The following is a 23,650-nucleotide window of genomic DNA, read 5'->3' as shown; positions in this document are numbered from 1 at the left end:
AAACTTAAAGGACACACTGATGCTTGACCATGAGTGTCTGTGCTTAATGTTGGACTGGCCGACTGAAAAGCAGATGAGGAGTTTGAATTTTGGTTATAATCATGGGGGAAACAGCAGATGTCAGTTTACCATTCACTTTCCTCTGCACTCACAGAAAATACCGATCAAGCTCCTCTGTAAAGGCAAGTGCTTGAAAATCTGAACACAATACATGAAACTTGTTTCTCTAGAAACCAATTTTAGTGCCATATGTTGTGAGCAAAAATCCTTTTGTGTAAGGATGATAGATGCCCCTTTAGGTGTTTGGGTAGGATGTCATTTTCAGAGCTCACTGAGCATGGGCTCTCCAAAGGCTCCATTGGAGGGCACAGTTGGTTGTCAGTTTCCTGCCGTGCCCGGGTGACAGGGAGTTCTATTGTGCAACTTGTAAAGGAAGCAAATGTAGTGACAGGAATGATTGAAGCTTTGTTTCAAATTTTGTGGGATTGTTGGTATTTTTATTACCCTGAATACATTCAATTTGCACATTGCAGTAAGTTTTTTGTGTGTTTCCTGTCTCTTTGCCCCATGTCTTTGTTATCCCTGTTTCTAACTTCAGCTAATGCAATCCTTTCCTTTTCTAACTTGAAGCTGATCAGTTAGAAGCCATTTCTTATAGCTTCTTCAGAATCTGTCTGGCTCAGTATAGGTGAAGTGCTCTGAGCTTCGATGCAGGGTCTCATCCTAACAGTTGTGTGACGGCGTAATACTTTCCCTTCTCATCTTTGTAATATTTTTTGTTAAGTCTTTGGACCCCATTGCTCCCTTCTACTGCAGTTGTTTTCCAGCTTCATGTTGGTTATTAAATAGTAACAAGTTCTCAGCATCTGTAGTCCCAAATGCTGGGGTTTTAGTTTACAGTCAGGAGAACCTTTCTTTGTCTGCTTTCACTAAACCCACAGGCCATTGCACTAAGCCTTCCTGAAACACTTCTTCATTCTTCCTGAATGCAGCTTTTGATCGTCTGCAGTATATTTTGATTTTGATATTGGCTGACTTCATTATTCTGCAAGTGTGAGTCTGGCTTTGCTGCAGTCTTACTGATGTTCCTGTCAGCATGTTTTTAACATGGCCATGCCACAGTGTCTTCTTTCTGGTCATTACCACTGTGAAATACCCAAAACTGTTGTCTTTCTTTGTACAATTTCCTTCTCCAATTTCACTGCATACTCTTTTTGTTAAAACCAGCTTGGTGTTGCATATGACTTAATCTTTCCCTATGCATCAAGGTACAATTACTTGTGTTTTCTTCATGTTAAAGGTTTGTTTGTACATGGTACTTAAAGGCTGGGTGTGACTCAGAGCTGTCTGGGATGCTTCCCTGCACTGTGACAGCCTTCAAGTCTGCTGCTCAGTAACAGCATTTTTGTTACTGCATGCTGAAAACCTGGGAACAAATGGTACTGTGTTTTTACTCCAGGATTGTGTTGACACTGCCTTTAACACTCCTGTTCAAAGCCTTACTGCACTTACAGAAAATCTTATTCTTGTTCATAATGTTTCTTGTTACTTTTGTCTCTTGTTTACAGCTATTTCTAGTAGAGTATCTTAATTTTATTCATGTACTGCATCACTTCAGTTTTAGTCGCTGTTGCTAGGTTTGGGTCTTGCAATTAAACATGTCTTTCTTAATCCTGAAAGTTGAAAACTCTTTTAAATTTGGAAATAACCAAATAACTTTAGTACCAACAAAGCAAATTGAAAATTTATCTTTGGAAGCTGATTTTTTTTGAAATGATACCTCCTTTGCATTGTCTTCTAGCTGGAGAGGGATTTTTTGATGCTGTGTGTATATTAGTGATGGATAATTGCCTAGATCTATTTAGATTGTTTCCTCATTTTTACCTCTCATGTGTTGCATTGAGTACAGGTACTGATGACAGTAAATCAGTAATCTGATTTAGTTAAAAATGTTGGGAATGTGGGACTTTTGTATGTTTCTCAGTAAAAACATGAACTAAAAGTTTCTGAAATTCATGGTAGATACAGCCCTGGGTTGCACAGCAATGGTGTGTGGAATAGGTTCCTTAAAATGTTACATTTGCATCTTCAGACTTTCCTTGCTTTTTTGAGAAACTAAGTAAATATAGCTGATAGGGAACATTTTGTAACAGATGCAAGTGAGTTTGTTTTTCATTGCTGCTTAAAAATGGAAATAAATTTCAATTTTACTTTAAAAATGTTCTGACATACTGCTTCTATTGTCTTTGGAAGTCACCAGGCTTTGGTGGCGGGACTGTGCATCCAGAAAGGAGGTAGCAAAATAACTGTAAGCAGAGAAGCAGAACTATTTTCTTGCTCTCACCAAAAGTATGAATAGTTGTGAACAAATAATCTTTAGTGTTCAGATTTAGGGATGTCATCTCTGTGATTCAGTCATTTATCTTTAGGAGCACTATACTGTGATACCAGCTGTTGGGCAAGGACTCAGGGAAGCAAAATATTGTAACTTACTGATAAAAACAGTGGCATCATGACAGTTTTTATGAGCAGTGTAGGGTAGAGTTTTCCCTTTAAAGTTACTGATCTTAAAGACAGATAAGGCATTAACATTTTATTTTTAGCATTTCATAGCTAATATGTGTGAATGCATGCTTATTTTACTTCTTTTTGCTGTTTCAGTTTAGGAAACCATTTGATAAATATAGCATATGCATGGGGCAATTTATCTGTTTTGTTCTTACAGTAACAAAACCTTGTAGGAGAACAGATTTTCTTGCATCAAAAAAAGCTGCAACTGTTGACCAAGATCACAAGTTTAGATGCAAGTTCTTGGACTGTTCAAAATCCTTCCGCAAAGCCAAGTTATTGCATTATCACATGAAATACTTTCATGGAGTGGAGAAGGCTGCAGAATCACACCAGAACCCTGTAAAAAGAAATATTCAAACAAGATCTTCTTTGGCTTCTGAAAAAGCTAATCAAGAAAGGTCAAAAAGAGGACGGACCACAGCTGGTTCATTGTGTAAGTATGGTGCTGATCTCTCTCTTTCTTTAAACAGCAGCAGGCAGGACAGGCAGAAAACACCTGAAATCAATTTTCTTTTGGGCTGAAGGAGTCTCTTTTAGGGCTATGTCTTAGCATGTTTCTATGTGGAGAAGAAGCATAATATATGTGTACATCATGTTGTAGAAATGTGTGAAGGTCTTCCTTCTAGAATTCAAGATCATGTTCTGGTAAAGATCCCACTATGCAGCATCTCTTACTTTTCCAGAGCAGCTCACTTGCATATTAAACTTCTGCTCCCTTTTAAAAACTACAGTTCCCTGAGTTTCTGACTTGATTTTTATTTTTCTCCTGGCTTACAAATAGTATCGATTGGAGACTTCTGTCCTTCACTGTATTAGGGAACAGTTTGGATACCTGCACTTCTCTTCTGCCTTGCCTTTAGGTTTGACTTTACTTGTCTGTACTTTATTGCCTTCAAGCACATACCTGGCTGGAAATTCAGTACCAGTTTCTGCAGTATTTACTATTCTGTGAGATGAAAAATCTTAGTATTTAACAAGTGCAGTTGTTTCAGCTGTGCTTGAAAAAAAATTTTCACACTACAGATGGTCAATGGAAAGAGTTAAAAACTTACTGGTTAGCCAGCAAAGAACAAAAGGAAGTTTTAGTTGCTTTACAGTCTGTAAAATCACATTCACTTCTGCGTCACCCTCATTCTCTGAAGCACACTCTGCCTGCCATGATACCAGAGTGGCAGTCTAGGTCTAGTGTGAACTGCAGTGGCTGTTGGCTCTTGTGGACTGATATCTCTTGTGTACTGCAAGTCTATAAAACTAGTCATGTCTTCTGTCTTCTCACTGAGCCTTTTTTATAAAATCCATCTTTCTCCTTGCTGAATTCCCCGGTATCTTTTGTTTTTGCAGTTGATCTTTCATTAGTACTTTGTTTAAGAGTTCCAAAGTCTTGCAAGTTGCTCACAGAGCTCCAGCTCACTACAGCAGGCTGTATCCTGCCTTACTTTGCTTCATGGCTGTTTTTCCTAGGGTCCAAAAAGAGACTTTCATTTGAGGTGCTACTGCTTGTTCCTAACAAGATGAATGTGACTTTACGTACTGTTACTACATGTAAACCTCAAATACTTCTGTATCTTTAGATAATGCAAAGGCATAAGCTTGGATTAGGTAGGGAAAGAGTTATCTTTAAATGCATTAGGATGTAATGATTTGTATGTATTCTTAATTGAACCTAAGTGTTGCCTGGGGGGGATAAGCATGGTGTGAAGACTGGCTGCTGACAGCTGCAAAGTGATCAAAAACAGGCTTTGTATATGTAAATGGGCTTTTCAATAACCAGACTTCTATTTGGCTCTTTCAGATTGTGTAATTATTTTTATTTAAGTTGTTCTGTTGTGATTGTTTTGAATGCACTGGCTAGTGACTCAGGATCTTGACCCTTCCATTTATTCTTTCCTCCAAGTGCAGGTAATTCCTTGTAGAGCTGAGATGTAACTGTATTTGCTTATTCTAAGCCCCCACCGCTCTAATTCCCTATTTGTGGATGGATACTTTTCACCTGGATCATTTCCATTATGTCCTTCATAGTGGCTCTCTGCACAGAGCACCCTGGGATGTGATCATAGCTGCTGAATGTTGCATCAAGGTGGAGGAGGGGGCTATGAAGTTCTCACGTCACCTTTACTGTTGAAGCCTGCTCTTTTGGAGCTATAGTACATTTTTTCTTGATGGGGAAAAGCAGTGTCATTATATATTAGTTATATGTCTGACATTAAGTGCCACTGTTTTCTAACTCAGTGTGTTCTTAATTTCCCTAATTTTTGTTTAGTGGTGCAACACAGTCAAAAGCAGAGTTAATGAGGTTCATGAGCTCTTAGTATAGTGTTTGAAATTGTGTTTTTCTATCTGAATGGCATGTATAGAAAGCCAGTCTTCTAGGCAAGACTTTCTGTCTACTGAACACTTATGCCACCTTTTCAAAGGGCCTTTCAGGAGGTACTGCTTAGAGTGAAAGCTTTTGAAACCATAATTCAGTCTGGTATGTAGTGGTATACTTTTCATCTTTACAATCTTTCTGTGAAGAAAAATTCTCCTGTTTGAAAAGAATATATTTAAATCATTTTACCTTTTGGTACAAATGTCCTTTTCACTATATTAGGTAGATTTTAGTGCTTAAGAAAAGGTGGCAGTTTCTAACAGATAAAACTTTCAGCAAACATGTTTTCTGTTATTCCATAAACAAGAAGATGCTCTTGCTTTAAAAGCTTTGTCACACTTACCTCACAAGTTTTATTTTAGACTTCTCAGACTTCTTACTCTTTCTCCTACTCATAAAATAAGTTGTGGGGGTTGTCTGGTGCTGGATTTAAAGTGAAAATATTTATTGCTTCTAAAGTTGTAGGAAAATGTGCGATATTCAGAGCAGTAGCAAAACGTTTCCTTTGCAGTGCTTAAAATGAAAATTTTAACACATAGAAAAGAAGGTGGATGTTAAGTGGTCTTCAGTGACCATGTTGTGGGATTTGGGAAAGAACAATTTAAATGTAGTTGCTTTGCACTGTAGTGGAGACTGTGGAATTACAGTTTCTGATATGTAAAATTATGCTACTTGACATTGGAATCAAAGCTTAAGTGAGCTGGAAGGGTTTATGTGGGACTGATTTGAACTGTCTCCCCCTTTTTCCAAAGAAGGATCTTGCCTTTAAAGTGGCAAACTTGACACATAGGTCTCTCAATTGTGTAGTTGCTTTGAACAGAGGGGGAAGAATTGCCATTGCCTGCAGCTTCTATTTTACATATGCCTTACAGAATATGCCTAAACAGAATGACTCTGAGTTCATGGCTACTGGATGTGTTCAGGAAATACCTTTCTTAAATTCATCAGGAATGAGATCATTATGATGAAGCAGCTCTTCCCCCAAGTGCCTGTTACCTCCTTGAATTGCTGCTACTTTGGTCTTCAGGATAGAACTGTCCTTACACAGAAGGCGGCAGCTGGTGTTGTGTCTCCCCAGGCTCTAGGATATGCAGGTATACCTGCCCTCATCTCTCAGGTTGCATTACACCACAGCAGGTGTAAAGCCACCTGCACGCCTCTGAGGAGAATCAAGATCTGCACAAACATATGTGGATGCATAAGCCTAAAAGGCTTTTTGAGTCTGGGCTGCAGATGACTTCAGTGTTGATATTAGAGTTGCTTAGGTTTTGTGTTGGTTCAAATAGAGATGCTCTATGAGAATTATTGCTTGGAAATTAAATGTGGTACAGTATCTGAAAATTTTTGTCAGTTAGTTATGTATTGATTACTGTAATTAAAAAAGGAGTAGAACTGGATTCTGTGCCCATATGCATTAGCCTTAAGACAGGCTTTTTTCTTTGTGGTCCCTTCTCTTTTGCTGCAGAACCCCTTAGTTTACTGTTGAAGTACATCATCCCATACTGTGACTTGTGCCCTGCAGACACTGTAAACAGTTTTCTCTGAGGGTACCTGTTTTCTCTTTCAGATAGGTCTGTCCATGTTACTTTGTATAAAGTGCTTACAAAAAGTTATTCTTAATAAAGATTGTTGTTTCTTGACCTATTAAAACTGTTTTTTCCTGACCTAGACCTCTCCAAGGGCATGAGGCATAGAGTAGCTTCATTTCTTTCTTTGTACCTGCAAGTCCTAATTTCGATATCTTGACTTTGGAGTTTTTCTGGATTGGTGGCTTTTATCTTTTTAGTAAAATCTATTAATTTACGGTTTTGCTAACATGTAGTTCATGTCTTTGTGCTAAACATATTTTCTGAAATCTGAAAGTAAGACTTGAGTGCTTGCACAGCTGATGTGCCCCCACGTCATACCTTGTATTTGCTGGATGCTGAAAATTTCTCAGGAGACACAAACCTTGTGAACAAGTAGGGGAGTTGATAACACGCGTGCACAGCAGTGCCATCTGAGATGATTGGTGTGCCCTTAATGCTCCTAATAACTACTTAGTACTGCTGTCAGCACAGTTGTACTGACAGCGACCTCATGAGTTGATACCCATTGACTCATAGGACATAGTTTAGCTCTTCTCAGGAGTTCTGGTTATAGTGGAAGCTGAACTCAGTTTTGGGACTTAAAAAACACTGTACAGTATTAGACTTCGATTTGGGGTGTGGGTGTAGAACAGTAGCCTCAGTCTGGCAAGTTTTTGCCACTCTTGGCTCTCCTGTGTTCTGTGCCATGAGGAAGAAAATAAAGGAGCAGACCTGCAAATGGTAGTTTGGATACTGTAAAAAAATCTGTCCCTGCTGTGGAGTCCATATAAAGCTTTTAAAGAAGGAAAAAATGTTTTGTCAGTAGGTTTAAATTTTTTTACATAACCTTGTTTATAGAAAATTCTGCCTACTCAGAGTTAATTACAGTATGTCCTGTTAGTGTATAAACGACTCCATGCATGAATTCTTTACATGAATGCATGTGAACAAAATAGGTATTTTGTTTTTACTTGTGTTACTGATGAGAGCTGGATTATGTGTGGGGGGGGTTGCAGACTTGTTTTGACATCTTAAAACATCTGGTTGTCAATAACAGCTGTTCACAGGCAAACCTCTAGCCTGTTGTGTAGTGGTTGTCAGGTTAATCCTTTGGAAAATTTTCCTGCTTCCTCTTGATTCTGGCTGACTGATGCCTCTGCTGGACAGAAGAATGTGCACGGTGATCTACAAATACAGTTTTTTTCCTTGCAGCAGCAGCAGATCTGCATAAACACCCTCTGTGTTTGCAGAATTGCCAGTTGTATTTGGCTTATCATGACAGTACTGTGTTTGGTTCCTGGGGAGTGGCTGTAAGTGAAGATGAAACATGGTCCTTTAGTTTTTGAAAATACCACCGGAAGTTCTCAGCAAATGATCTCACAGCTGTGGATGGTAACTTTGTCTGATTCACATCCTCGGGAATGCAGTCTCTGCTTCGTGTGAATGCTGAGTTATCTTCTTACCTGGAGTCCTACATCAGGGTTCCAGGGCACAGAATGCTACTGCTTTGTCTCTCACTGAACCTCAATGTGCTTAGTCATAGGTTCTCTTATCCGTGTGATTTCTGTATGGTTGAGGTAATTCCATATCTCAGGTCTGTATGTGTTAATTTCTAAGATCCTTCCCAGCTTCTGTGTCAGTTTTTCATATGACAGAGGATACTTCCTCCAGGCTTAGGAGAGAGAGGCCGGAAAGAAATCCATGGAAGAAGGCTGGAGGCAGTTAATCAGCAGTCCTGTTCATCTCCAGTATCTTGTGAACATACACCTCTTGTTCCTGTTAGTGGTATTCGTTGTCAATTGAGCTGGAAATTAATCTGCTCTGATGCTTAATCACAACATTACTGGATTTAATCAAGGATGATTAAAGTGTCATTGCGCAGGATGTTAGGAGGCTTTTTGTGCTTTTTGTGTTTTTTCTGAGGTGGGACACAGGTGTATTTGTCTTCATGGAGCCTGCACAAGCAACTTTAGGAAACATAGAGATCCCCTGTGTACTCCTCGTAGGAATCCTCTATGAGTGTGGTCTTGTTGTCACTGCAGCCTCACAACCCAGTTATCCTGTGACTGAGTGGAAGCAGAGAAATAGGAAACCTTCTGGAGGGTTAAGGTTGACTTGGGGAGACCAGAGAATGGAAGCAGGTGGCACACTCTACAGGTGGTACTAATGCAGAAAATTTGAATGTGAGAAATGTGCAAGTTTTAAAGCCGCATGCCTAAATATAAGGTCTTAGTTGAGATTGTTACAAATAATTGTTCCTTGTTCTTTAGCCATGTTTTTATAAACTGACCTGTCTGAATTATACTTCCAGATGAAAAAGGACACTTCAGTGTGGAAGGCTTGTAAGTTTGCATCTCCATGGCATCAGTTTTAATATTTGCTGTTTCAGAAGTTTAGGATAAATTTCCACGTTTTTAATCTCATCTTCTCAAATTTAATCATAACTTCTAAAGAATATTAAGAATATTTCAGAGTGCTTAGAGGTCTTGTAGACCCTCTAAACTTTCCTGTCCCTGGAACAAAGATGTTTCAAAATGTAGCATGTTTGTGTCAGTTACAAAAAAAAAAAAAAAAAAAGCATCCAGTGTATGATAGAGCACCTTGACCCTTCCCCCAGGACAGTGTTCTGGTTAGCTGAGAAATCTTACAGAAATATATTAACCCGTGTGTCGTAAAAGACAGGATGTATTCTTGGCAAAAATCTCCTTGAAATTAAGTCTCACAAAGCTATAAAAACCCAGTGCACACAAAATACTATTTTGTTCCACCAAGAGCCCGTGTGCACCTTTGTCAGCCCACAGGAAGTGCCTTGTGCAGAAAAGATTGTGACTTTACACCCTGTAGTGAAATACGCATTTGTGTTTCATAAAGTTCATTAGGATACTGGTGTTCCCAACCAGATTATGTATTACCTGAATCTCATTTCTTGGCTACTGTGTATCATGGGAAAAAGTTTTCTTGTGTTTTTTGTCATCTGAACTGATGCTATCTTGAACCCTAGTCATGGAAGTCCTCAGAGGGGCAAGAAGTCAAAATAGACCTGACTTTAAAAAATAAATAAAGACAGCACAAAAAAGCCAACCAGACAAAAAATTTACCACACAACTTGTTTATTTTTGTAAGAGAACTTAGTCATGTTGCAAATGGAAGGTCATACACACACACCCCATGGTGTTTTATCAAGGAGTATCTTCTGCTTTAGTAATACTTTGTGGAGAAAACCTACTTTCTTCAGGGCAATATGCACACAGTGAAAGGCAGCAGTGAATTGGCTGTCTGGAGAAAAGGCATCTTTTAGAAAGTCTTGTGTGGCATTTGGGTTTTGGTTTAATTTCTGTCTTCTGTGGCTGCTGTAGAGCACTAGGGCAGGTGACTAGAAGATAAAATTAGTTGTTAAATAGTTGCAAGTGCCTTTTCTTTTTCATTTGAATTTTTTTTTTTTAACTCCTAAGTTCTAACTTCCTAGAGGGAGAAAACTAGGGAAAATGTCATATTTCTGCATCTTGGAGTTTCTTTTGTCTGAAGAGACCCAGATGATTCTGCAAGCTCTACAATGACATGTCTTAACACTCCTTATTTCTTTAACTTGAAATGTTAATCAGGGCATGATGGTTGGTCGAGTTTCTTTTCTGAAGTGTGCTCTCTGGGACTCTTTCCCTTCCCTTTTCAATCACTCTCAGGTTCTGCTCACAGTTGTTTCATTAAAGGTGTCTAAGTGTGACATGTTAATGTTCAGACTAGAAAGAAGTTGCCTTTCTTATGCTCTTGATGCATATGATGATAGAACTGGATGTTTTTGATAAATGTCAGCAACCTGCCATCTTGGGTACTGGGTCTCATTGACCAAGATATTCGATGTAATGCTCCAAAATGGCAATGCACTGGTCTTGTTTAGCCTGCTGTCCTACCTGCCATGCAGCTTTAGCTTTTGTCACCTTCAATGCTCTTTTTCTGCGTCTAAGAGTTTCAGTAGGAGTTACTACTTGCAGTTAGGAAGATGAAACTGTTTGACTTAAAAAATTAAATCTCAGGTGAAGCCGTGTCTGCATCTTAAAAGTTTTATGAATTTTATATAGTGATCCTGAATTCTTGCATCTCACTCTTGATTGAAACACTGTTGTTTCAGTGGTATGTATTTAAAAACTGTTCTTCCTTATATGTGCAGAGCTGCTTTATGCAACTTCTGTGTGCATTACCAAGCATACTTTTGAGAACTAGCTGTGGTTTCTCTAATTAAACCAACTTGGCACTTACTCTCTTGGAGAAGCTAATAAAAATTACCCCGCCTATATCTCTGCTCACCTGAACTGTTTATTTTCATCTTTTCCTGAAGTCACAGGTTTTCTGGAAGAATAGAGCTTTGGGGAATGCATGAACATCCCCTGTTTCTTTTTGAAAGAAAAGCCCCTAAACAAAAGCATTGGGGAGGTTTTATCCTTTTAATCAGGGCTAGGACTGTACTGAGCCATGTCTGATCAGAAACATTCCACATGGACTGCCAGAGATGCTGCTGCTGATATAGACTGACTTTGGAAAGTATTTAAAGCTTTGGACTTGGTCTTTGTTCTCTTTGTAGATGCTCCTCTACACATAGGCCTCAGGAGTACCCCATATAGAGATGAAAAAGTAGAAAAAAGAAGAACTTCAACTCCTGTAAGTGCGTTAAATAGTCACCGTCATTCTATTAGAGACCAAACCAGGAACCACATAGCAAGAGCACTTCGGAAGCCTCGAGGAAGAGTTCAACATGGTACGGCTTTTGGTTTAACATGGAAAGTTAAATGTGGAAGAGTCTTGGGAAAGTTTTAAACGTTGTAAGGAACTGGTAATATTCTGTATATCTTCATTTAGAGAGAGTAATTTTGTGTAAATGTACAGCACAAAATGTAAGCAGTGTTTTTTCACTGTCATTTTGTAAGTTTTCATGCTATCTACACTAAGGGGTTTATTCTTCCTAGTCAGTTGATAATATTTATAAGATATAAAAAGTACTAAAATATTAAAAGTCATGAAAATGTTGTACGTCTTAATTCTGTTCAACTCCTGGCTGTCTAAATCATTAAATATTTTAAGTAATCTTGTACTTACTTAGATACCTAAATTTAAAAGAGGGAAGTGGGGGTGAGCCTGAGGCACAATGACCTAAGGTGGTTTCTTTTGTAGGATTTTTTTTTCAATAGCATTTGACCACTTCTGGTAGTCAATAATTGCTACTAGACGTCTCTGAAGGCCTTCACAACACTGACTGTTCAGTGGTATCATGTAAATTCTGTTTGTACTGAAATCTACTGTAGTATAGGTGGGTAACAGCCACCTGGGATAGGGTGATGTGTGTATACACACACACGCTCATAGAAAAAATACATATATTTTAATAATTTGTATGTATATAAATAATATATAAATAATCTCCAGCATAATTCTAGATTACTACATCACCACTTTCCTTCAGATGTTTGTAAGAACTTGAGTCACAGTGATGAGGAAAACACAAATAAAATCTGAGGTTAGACTATTGTATCTATGACAGATGCTCTGTGTCCTGGAGATCACCTCCTTTGCTGCCTGTGTTGTTCTGTTGTTCATAGCAGACAGACAGTATTTAGCATCTTGTTTGTTCTTGGGCATCCCTCACTATCCTCCCTTGTAGGAAGGTATGAATGAGATCCATCAGCATCTCCTCACTGTTCCTCACTCAGTGGGACGTGTCCTATGTATGAGTGTTGCACTCAGATTATAAATTAACTTTCATGGTGGTGATGTGATGGAGGATGGTGAGCACTCATCCCAGTTCTTATGAGTCTGCCATTCAAGGAAGTTGAAATTGTTCATTTTTTAAAAAAAAACCCAAACCATTTAAAAAGGTGCTTGTTTTGTGCTTAATTTTTTAGGATTTTGTTTTTCAGTTTGTCTTTCTGTTTGATCATGTGAATCCGTGAGAATGCTCCTAACCTAGACAAGTCTCTATCTGGTCTTATGTCAGTGAAAACTCATTACACTTCAGAGCACTTAGAAGAAACAGATTTAGATAACAAGATTGTTCAGTGACTGTTTTTTTATGAAGACTCTGGTATAATACTTGAATACTTGTTCTTTGAAGATTTTTTTTTTTCAGGGAAACATGCATTAATTGTGTTGTGCATTTCAGAAGATAGCTGCACAAAGAAATTAGCAAATACTGTGTCTCCTGAGCATGTCTCCTGCATGCTTAACAGAGCTGATTAAACATGACTGATTTGCAGTTTCTCAGTGAACTGTTTGTGCCATAAATACACAGCTGATGAATTGGAGTTTACTTTTGACATGTATGAAAGAGGTTGACATAAAAAGCTGGTATTGCTTGTTTGGTTCATAGATGGTTACAGGCAACCTAGGATGCTCACATGGTTCGTGCAAGTGAAGAGTTCTTAAAGTATAGTGTGTCTTCAAGTGCTTATTCAGATCTGTATCATCCAACATTGAAATAGGTTTCTGAATGGGGTAGTGAGTGGCTCAATCAGCCAAGCACTCTGAGAGCAGAGCCATTTTGAGATACAAGGCATCCTTCCATAATAGGTGTTGATTACATCTCTGAGTCAGGATAATTTACTTAAGGAATGATGTTATTATCTAGAAATTCTGCTGTTGAGACCTAAATCTGAAAGACAGGATGCAACCAAACACTGGGGTCTGGAAAGCAAGGATTTATGTAAAGGCCCTTGCAGTGGGGTTATACTGAGCTTTGCATGCTCTGGAAGCATGCTTTGAGGATAGACTTGATTGACAGCTGTCAGTCATTCAAAAACTATGGTGTGTTTTTAATCCCATAAAACAGGATGGAGAACAGATGTTGAAGGAGCAGTAGTTAAAGCCAGCTGAACCACTTAATCCATTTTCAATATCAATAAAATATTTGATCGGGGAACTGAACTGAAGCTTGGGGTGTTGGGGTTTTGTTCTATTACAATGCTAGTGAAATGTCCAGTCATAATAATTTAGAAAGTGGAATTAACAAATACTCAGTCCTTTTTATGATCTCTGAAGCATGTAAATAATAAACAAGTACTGCTGTACATTTGATTTCTCCCAAATGATACTCGTATTTTTTAAAGGTACATTTAAATTAGGACTTAAAGTAGATCATTACAGTTGAGAGCTGGAGAGTTCTTATAATAAGTTTTCTTCTTGGGTTTTATTTTATTTTGTTTTTTGGGGTTTTTTTTCAGTGAGCTGGCCTTGATTGTCCAAAGAAACTGCGGAGGCTTTTAAGAAAATTATAAAGTAGAGTAAATAAATATATATATTTTTAAATAATTTGGAATTTTGTCTCATTTCAGCTGTTAAAGGACATGAGAAGAACAAAGAAAAAAAATCCAAAGACTACGGAAGATCCAAGTCAAAGAAAAAAAAAAAAAAGAAAAGGAGGTCTAAGACTGGTAAAGCTCATTTTTCTTCTGTAGATGAAACTGGCTTCATTATTGATTTGTTACTTCAAAAAATTGCTTTAGATCACTTAAGAGCACTTAGCTTTTATTTTATTAAGTGACTGATTTTAAATTGTGATTGGCAAGATATTCTATTTCCTGGTTAAGCTTCATTGTTAATGCTGGATCGTGGCTTGTAGTAGTGCTTGTAGTGGCACAGAATGAATGTCATTCCTAAATGCATGTCAGTCTCTAAGTTGGGCTTTTCCTTAATAAGTGTGCTTCTATGCAAGCTTTGCTGAATTAAGAGGGTGCGGATGCTCTGTGTACAGGCTGTTCAGTTCTGTTAGTTCTGGGGCTGCTTTATGCAGGAGTTTGAAATGTTGGAGTTTGGAAACATTGAGTTCTCTCTTTCTGCTGTCAAGTTTGTTATTTCTTACACCTTCACTTGAGGGAGAGAGGGCTGAAACAATGAGCCCAATGAAACCTGTCACAGCCTTTATTGCTTTCTTAAAGGAATTAATATTTTTTCTGGAGAGGTTAAGTAAAAACCCGATTTAAAGTCTATACTCAAACTGTGTCCCTCTTTCGTGTCTCCTAACATGCTGTTACACTACATTAAAATGGCTATAGTAACAACATGTCTTCTCTGTTGGTTTCATCTATGGAGGCCTGGGAATTCTTTCCTTGGGCCACTTCAAGCTTTGAAGTAGAGGCCCAAGTGTTAGAGGTAATGGATTTTTCACTGCTGAAAATGCAGCTGATTCTGGAAAATTTCTTTGGTGAAACATTTAAGGATCAAATGTGACAACTTTACCTGCTGTTGATGGGGATGCAGCATATATGCTAGGCATAATTTGTGAAACTAGATCTCCCTAAGGAGGAGTTTTCCGAGATAGAAAATACCTTATGTCTTTGATTGCTGCCATGAATAGGGCAGACTGTCAGGAGAGTGGATGGGAAGAACCATAGGCCAAGTGGCTTAGAATTGATCTGAAACATAATTTTAATGAGTTTCTGATTGTATGGTGCTCACAAGTATAACAATAATGTGCAAAATGTAATTCAAAGATTTATGCACCAGTAGTCCTCATGAGCTGCTTGTTGGTCTGTCCTTGGGTTTTAAGATGTTGCATGCCTTTGTTTGATGCTGACCTTACGGTAATTCAGTCCAGGAAGATTTTTTCCAGGTAACTAGAGGGTGCTACTTGTAACTCCAGCCAGCCTTGATTTATATCCAGTGTAGGCCTCACAGAGGAACCATTCAAGGTGTTTTCTTCACTCACTCCTAATCTGGGTTTATCTACCAGTGCCTTCTGTTCCCTACATAGACTAGGGAAGCAAGTGCTTTCTGCCCACTTTGAAGTCTGTGATATTAGAGAATGTGTGCAGCTCATGTGAGTAACAACAGGATGGGGGGGTGGGGGGTGGGGGGAAGATAACCAGTTAGCAGTGCTTGTGTGGAAGTGCCTGTAAAGCAAAAGCATTTGTACACCTACTCAGCCTGAAGATTAGTTGGCCTGGAAAGGCTGGTCACTTACACCCTTCTCACTTCTGTCAGCAGTAAACATTGACTTAGCAGTATAAAATTGTCTGGTTTAGACAATACCTTCCTTGCCTCTGGAAAGCTTGCACATCTTGCAGCCAGCATCATACAGTCCCAGAGCTCCAGCATACTGGGAATTGGCTCAGTGAATTACACATTCCTGCTATGGGCATGCATGGTGCTATTTACTTCTTCTGTTAATTTTTTTTTGACCATAGATCTTTAATGATAACGTTTACTACAATTTAACAGGGTATTCAAGCGTTGGGGAGAACACAGATATCTCAGAAGAGCTTTCATCTGAAAAATCAGTTGTCACAAAGTCTAATTCTTCAAATAAATTATGTGCTCTCTCAAGTACGCTGCTGCACTGCACTGATGCTGGACAGCACAAGGGAAAATCAAAAGCAAACGGTGAGATGATTCTCCTCTATGGCTTTTTGTTTCTGTCTTCCATTACTAGGAAATACATCAGCAGCACTAATATAATTGGAAACTGGTTCTTATTGTGTAAATTTGGATATTCTTACTCAGAGAGCTGTGTGTATTTCCTTTCCCCTAGTTGACAAGACTGGACCCAGTTCATTTGCCAGAGCTTGATGTTGCTGCTTTTTACTTTAGCTTTCATTTATGCTTCAAGATTGTTGCCCTTATTTCAGAAATCAGACCCATTTTGCGGGTTTTCTCAGTTCGTTATTAAATCCTGAAATAACTGTGTTCCAACTTAATAATTAATTTTTTCATATTTCCAAAGGTTTTTACAAAGTAAGAACTTTTTCAGAGTTAAAAATGGGTCCTTTGCAAGCTTGCCGTGTTCAAGAGACCACTAGGTGTGGTGATGTGTATTTGTATAGATACAAAATGTTATATGGTTATAATGACTCTTGAGTAGCTGTTGAGTTTTCATACACAGAACCCATAAAAATCTGGCTGCTGTGTATGAACTTTCTTATGAACTTTCATAAGTCTTATTATCTTGGTCTATGTTACTGTTTACTGTTACAAGCTGGTAAAATAAAAAAGATAAACATTTATTTTTTCTCTTGTTCTTAAAACTCAAAAATTTGAAGGAAATAGAAAATGTATGACAGTTTGATTGTATACAAGAACCTTCAATTCCTTTTGTACAGATACGCTGTTGCGCACCATTTTGCAAAACTTCGGCAAAGTTTTTTTTTGTTTGTTTGTTTTTGTGGTTTTTTTTTTTTCATAACTTTGTTATTAGACGAAAGTAAAATTTAACTTCAGTTTAATTCCCCTTTATAGGTTAAACAGGAAACATTAAAAACTACAGAAGTGTGGATGGTGGTAATGTCTTGAAAGATGTTTTGAAAGTCTGAGCAGTTGTGTTTCTGGAGTATATCAGCCATAGGACATACAGTTTAGTAACTTGGCCATCAGTTGCTCAGACTTCTTCTGATCAGATCTGATAGTGAAAGTGGTGGAAAATAGCAGAAATTATTTAATTTCATCCTTTTCAGAATTGTTTTCTTGCTTTTTGCATCTATAGAGCTTGTACCTAGATAAACAACATTTGGTGAAAATAAGTGAAATTTTTGTGTAATATAGAATTGTAGTGTCCCTACTACTGCTGTCACTTCCACAGTACTTTAGGAAAGAGTGTCCTAGTTCAGAGGTGGAATAGAAGTTTTAAAAATTAAAATAAACTACTGTTTGGTTCTCATCCCTTTTAATTTGACCACAGATGTTTCTCTAAAAGATATAGTTTGTGCCAGACTGGTGGTTCTATCTTTGGCATTCCAGGATTCTGTGAGCTAACTGATGAAAGTAGTTATACCCACTGTAGGTGAGACCTCGACCATCTTACTTAAGACTAAAATTTTTACCTTCCATTCCCCCCTAACTCATTAAATTATTTTCACATAATTAAAATACCTCATCTTCTTCCTCTGACCCTCCCATTTTATTCCAAGGAAGATGCAGACATTGCTTTAATATTATTGAGGCAAGATTCTCAATTTAGCATGCTGATCAGTTGAAATTTTCATGGCAGTTTTACTAAATCTAGGATGCACTAATGCTTTAGCGAAGTACTATGGGTGCATTCTGGAAGAATTCCTTGTGCAATGCACTGCCTGTGAGTTTATAAATGCATCCTAAACAGAAGACTAAATGAAAGTGATAATTTCTGAAGCAGGTTTAAATTCTGTGTTGGACTCAGTATTTCTGCATGAAAACTTCACTTTGTGAGATTGAATAGTTCATAAAACAGAAGCATCTTGCCTCTTTTTGAGACCTCTACACTAGAAGTGCCAAGTCACAATTCTGTACAAATTGCAGCAACTAGCATGAATCCTATTTGAATGTACAAGCCTGGTTTTGTTGTTTATGGTTTTGTCTGAAGAGACTTTGTGCCTTTGGCTTGAGATACTGTATGTTGACAGTACAGTTTTAATGACAGAAACTGTTAAGTTGAAATATTTTGAAGAAGCCATTAATGAGACTATAAAAAAATCATTATTTCGTAACCTTCAATAAACTGTTAAAATTGTGATATTCCTTAAATTACACTGTGAACTCATGCTTTTAGGAATGTATGTCTGCATACTTGGGATTAGATTTTGAGGGATCTTTTTTGTAATTACTCAGGATTTTATATAAATACTTCTTGTACAGAGGATGACACCCTGAGTGAGTCATCTATGGATAGCTTGCCTTGGAGCGATGATGACTGCAGTCAGGATGTTGATGTAACCACCAACCCTGATGAAGAAGTTGAAGAAAGTGATTTTGAGATTGTTCGGTGTGTTTGTGAAGTAAAAGAAGAAAATGACTTCATGATTCAGGTATGAAGTGGAGGGTGAATGTACATTTCAGTGAATGCAGTGGAAAGTGTCAGTGGAGAAACTTTGGGCTTGTATATGAAATAAACCATTGTTGTCTTCCAAAGTTAAAACATTTTTTTAGGTAATCTGCCAGGGTAACTGGTTAACTTTTGCGTCATAGTGTAGTTTGGTATTTTTAATTAAAGGAAAGAGGGAAAATTCACTCCAAGTCATAAATGGTGGGTTTATCATCTGTGAATTTTTCTTAAATTAGAAGACTTCTTGATTCTGAGAACACATATTTGAAATCAGTTACTTTTGAGGCTCCCTCTAACTTAGAGACTGTTCAGAACATTGTCATCAGATAGTAGTAAAACTCCTGTTCCCCTGCCCTGGCAAGAAGCTTGACTTTTACATAAAATTCTCCAGACAGGATGAAAAAAAAAAAAAAAAAAATTACTTGAGTGTTTTGCTTTGCAGCAGAACTGCATTTGTTCATTCTGTGGTAGTCTGCAAATTCAGAGTTCCTAATATGCCTGGCCTAAGACTGTCTATCCATTCCACATCATCTGCTCTTTTTAAGCCATCTCCTCAGAGAATTCGGAGAGGCTTCTATTATCTCTCCTTCTTAAAACTGTTAATAAAAACCTCCTTAGAAGTTACCTGCCTATTTACTTTTTTCATTCCCCTATGTAGCTGCTTTGAACCATCCTGCCCAGTTCCTATTAATCTCAAGAGGTGAAGTCAAAAAGATCAATTCAATTTCTTCGTAATTTTTTGCTCTAATTGATTTTCTTCGAGTTTCCATGCTATTTCATTTCCATGCTATTTCATGGAGCCTTGCTGTGGAAGCTATGATGCTTTTTCTCTTATTGGTGAGTTCACTTTGCACACCTTTGTTTTAGTGTTGGATCCTGAAAATGCAGGGCAAAAGGTACCTTATGAATTAGTAGGGGATGGTGGAGTGATAGGCAATGGTCAAGTTTAAGTAAATAGCATCAGACTGTACAGGAGAAAAAAGGAGTCTGACAGTGGTGACTAAAGGGGGTAAATGTCCTATGAATAGATGGCTTACAGAAAAACACAAAGAAATAGCCTGCAGTGTAACTGGCAAAAGTAAGTTCAACATTAGGTTAGGATTGCAGAATGTAGGGAACTGTCAGCTGGCTCAGGACACAACTATGGATATCTTTCCTTTAAAGTTTCATGGGCTGCTTCCAAGATTGACTTGCTAGGTTGAACTGCTTTGGGCAGGGTTTTGTTTGGTTTTTTTTAGCATATTGCAAACTTCTTAACACTTGAACTGTTTTGTGAAAGAATTAGCTAGGAGAGTAGATTATTCTTTCTGGAAAAGAGATGCAGATCAGCAGTACTGTGAATACCTGCATTCTTTATGGGGATTGAGGTTATAGGAAATATGCTGGCACCTGGGGTACCTGCTTGGGTTTGCTGTGTACCCATTTTGATATTGGAATGAGGAGCCAGGGCAGTTTCTTCATGGATCTGGCTAGAGGTACACCTCCCACTCTAAATATATCCCCCTCCTCTCTTACAAGATGGAGAATGCTAAGCATTCTCTTTGAGGATGTGTCTTGGAGAATTCTGTCATGAATGTGCCAAATTTAGAAATAATTAGGAAAATTATGCAGGAAAATGTTAATTTTAAACACATCAGCACCTTCTTGTCTGTGGAAGATTGGGGACCACTATGGTTTAATGAAACTAATACACAGTTAAACCGAGAGTTTGTTCCTTTAGATATCTAAACTAATAATTTTCTCCCACGTTCAGAAGATTTTATAGAAAAATTTCTTTGACCTGTACTTGCCTTTAAATAATTGTCTTGAGCAATTTGTGCATTAAGGATGTCATTCATTGCACTGGGATGCAGCAATCTGGGTTTGCATTTATAGAATGCAAACTATCTGCTTCAGTTAGTAGAAGTTAAATCTGGAAAAAGAAGCACAGAAAAATAGTGTATTGTTGGTTGGTGCTGTTTTGTTCGAGTCTCTGTAACTCTGCAGGGAGGTTACTAGACTTCATTTATGGAGGCGGTGTAAAGCAGCAGCGTAGCATAGCTCTGTGTTCCTTCTGGAGGCACAGCACTCAGTTTTTGTGATGAGGCCAGATGAAATCCAGACAGACTGTCATTGTCCATTCTTTTTAGTTTTTATACCTAAACATTGGTGAATTTTTGTATGATGCAGAAAATTCTGGGGCTGGATTTCATGGCCTTAGAGATGATGAAAGTAAATGGACTTGAGATTTTTGTTCTGGAAGGTGAAAAGCTGCTTTAAATACACATCTTTTGGGTTTGGTTATTTCTTTTGTGACTTGAATTTCAATTTAAGTATTTTTTGCACAATGCTGTATGTTTTTTCTCTTCTAAATCTCTTGCTTGGCATGCTTTGAACCTCCCTACTACCACCTGGGCAGATAGCTTCCCAGTAGCGTGTACCAGAGCAGTATCCTGTAGCTTGGCAGCCAGTGCAGCAGGGCCTGCAGGTTAAAGAATGGACCTGCAGATTAAATAATCCACCTGAAGGGATAGATATTTAAATATCAGTTGAGTAAAATTTTAAAAAGTTGGGATGCTTGTACTGGTTTGCAAGTAAACCAGTGGGAGAAATGAATCCCACACAAATACCTTGGGAGAGATTTCAGGTCAGAGTTAAAATTTAATAGAAAGTTTACAGTAAATGCAACGATACACAAAATCTGGCTTAAACCCACAAAGTCAGACTACAGTCTAGTACGTTGGTGGTCTAAGTCCTGTCAAATAGTGACAGCTGTCCTGTTGAAATGATGGTTGAAGTTGAGAGCAGTGGTCCTGTGGGAGGTCTAGTCCGCCTGTGGAAGTTCAGGTCCTCCTCTGGATCTGTCCAGTAGTCGTGGTGCCCTAAGTCCCCAAAGCACCCAGGTTATTTATGGCCGCATACAGGCAGGAATGCTCAGTGCTTCCCCCAGGGCCGGGAGTTTCACAAAGGAATGATGTAATCCTATGAATCATAGGATATTTTGGGGAGTCCTTGATGTCCTAGGTCGTTAATGCTGCCCATTGAGAGATGAACTCCTTAGGCTGGGTGCAGTTAACACGGTTCAGTCAGTTTGTAAAGACAAAGGAACACTACCTTGATGTACCGGGGTTGGGGCGGGGGGGGGGGGGGGGGGGGGGGTAGGGGGGGGGGCGGTGGGCAAGGGTGAGGGAGTTGCTTCTTTTCCTTACTTTCCTCTTTCACTTGAAGCCTGGGGAGTCGGGTGTACACTGGGCAGCTCTTGCAAACAACCCACCATTAACACTTCATCAGGTGTAATGTAGACGGGAGTAAAACCCATAGTTTGGTTACAGCCCTACTTGTAACTCAGGACAGATGCTTCACTACAGTTCTGGGCAAAATTGCCTGGAAAATCACTGAGCGCAGCCCTGTGCAATATGGCATAATTTATAGGATGCAGGTGTAACTAGATCCAGGAACTCCCTTCTTATTTTTAGCACACAGTCTATTTCATTTAATCGGTTTTCTTTGTTTTGATCACCTTTTTCTGGCTCTATAGTTTGTGAAAGGAGGATTGTCTCTGCCTTTCTTGAAAGGCAACAAAACATTGTTGGACCCATTCTTCAGAAACCTCTCTAACCTTTTACATTCTCCATTCCCAGAGCTTCTATGTCCTCCACACCTAGACCACTTACTTAATGCAGTGAAGTATTCAAAATCTGGTTGTCCTTTTCTGTCCCTCCTAGCTTGAGGAAGGGCAGATAAGAGCATTCATTAAAGTGGTGTTGAACCGAGGTGAAACATTTAGCAAGTTAGCATCTTTTATAGGTCGATGAAGAGCAACATGTGAGATTCCTTGCAGTTATTAGGGTTTGGTTTAGCTCATATTGCAGTCCTGTTCCAGCATTGACAACTTTTCTCCTTTTGTGAGAAATAAAGGATATGTGATCTCTTGTCTCACTGCTTGGGAAAGTAGTAATTTTTAACTGACATCACAATTTCCAATCAAAATTGAGATAATATTCTTATGTGGGGTTTTGTTCCATGTTTCAGTAGTCTGTAGTCTGCAACCAAAATTTTGTCCCATTAAGATACTGATGGGGGGAGAAAATGACAAACAGAATGTGAATACGTTTTTTCCCGCTGTAGAACAGCACGCCTTTAAGAACAACGATTGCATTTTAAATAGTGTTACTGTGCTAAAGAGATCCAAATTACATTCAGTTGTTGCCTTCTCCTGCCTTGGAAGGATGTTGAAAGCTCTTAAAGTTGCTGCAGCTGCATCTGCACTGGAGGTTTGTGTTAGTAGAGCTACCTTTGAAATGGATAAAATGTTGGAGGTACAAGAGTCAATAAAGCATAATATTGGCTACTCCTGTGAGACATAAATATCTCTGGGATTTAATAACTGAATGTGATTTCCTGTTTGAGGGAGAAGCTTTTCAATTTGAAAAATTGATCTGTTTTGGTGAAAAAAAGCTTGATTGCTCCGTTGACTGTCCTGGTTACGTACACATGCGCCTCATGAAAGGTTACCTTTCAGGATCTCTGCTTCCACTTTTTAATTGTCATTCTTCAGAAACATACATGAAAAATGTGTGGGGAGGGCTCACATTTTATTATAGTCTGATTCTGTAAAGTATTTGCTTGTAAGTAGAAGATGGTGTGTGGCTATTAATAGACCTTTTTGCCTTAAAATATGTAGATCCTGTATTTCTTAATTGACATGATATTGGGCTCCTCTAGTCTTCATTTCTATTAATATGCACTTCCTGACTTTGAACAGTGTGAAGAGTGTCTGTGCTGGCAGCATGGAGTCTGTATGGGCTTACTGGAAGATAATATACCTGAGAAATATACCTGCTATATTTGCCAAGATCCTCCAGGTACAGAAATTTAAGCTCACAGACCCTTGTTATATATGTAGTAAATCTACTAGTTTATCTGTATCTGTATCTATATCCGTGTCTCTGAAAAATTAGTTTTTCCCCCTACCTGTGTCTGTCACTGTAGGTAGGTTTCAGTTTAATTTATGTAAATGTTCATGGGTCAATATTGGGGAATTACAAAAGGATAGGAATGGAAAAGAAAGTTTTCACTGTGATGACCGTCTGTCATATATTTGCTGTGATAAAGATTGTACTGTCTGACTGTGGCAGATGAGTGTAGAAAACACTCAGGAAGCTCAAGCAAAGACATGGGCACATCTTAGGGGATGTGACTGCAGCTCTCCCCCAACAAATCAGGCTTATGCATTCTTTAGAATCAGGCAGCACAAGGCTCCTGGCTTTCCTCACTACTGTCTCTTGTCGTTGACTGCATTACCTGCTGTTGTGGTTTGACACTGGCCAAACACCAGGTACCTATGGAAGCCGCTTGCTCACCCTTCCCTGCTGCAGCTGGGCAGAGAAG

General features: G+C 38.5%; 1 protein-coding gene across 8 annotated transcripts in view; it reads left to right on the top strand.

Moving 5' to 3' along the window:
* Positions 1-23,650, top strand: part of PHF20 (PHD finger protein 20) — a 70,047-nt gene that overhangs the window by 33,861 nt on the left and 12,536 nt on the right. For 6 of the 8 annotated variants that reach the window (XM_083873424.1, XM_083873423.1, XM_083873428.1 and 3 more), the window contains 6 exons: positions 2,726-3,004; positions 11,084-11,257; positions 13,824-13,922; positions 15,709-15,870; positions 18,067-18,263; positions 23,025-23,124. In XM_083873424.1, coding sequence (XP_083729550.1) covers positions 2,726-3,004; positions 11,084-11,257; positions 13,824-13,922; positions 15,709-15,870; positions 18,067-18,263; positions 23,025-23,124 — 1,011 coding nt within the window. The remainder of the gene's footprint in view (positions 1-2,725; positions 3,005-11,083; positions 11,258-13,823; positions 13,923-15,708; positions 15,871-18,066; positions 18,264-23,024; positions 23,125-23,650) is intronic. The other 2 variants (XM_083873429.1, XM_083873430.1) reach the window with 2 other exon arrangements.

This window comes from Zosterops lateralis, assembly GCF_965231275.1.
Source record: "Zosterops lateralis genome assembly, chromosome: 16".
NCBI lineage: Eukaryota > Metazoa > Chordata > Aves > Passeriformes > Zosteropidae > Zosterops > Zosterops lateralis.
This window is presented reverse-complemented; position numbering and strand designations above follow the sequence as displayed.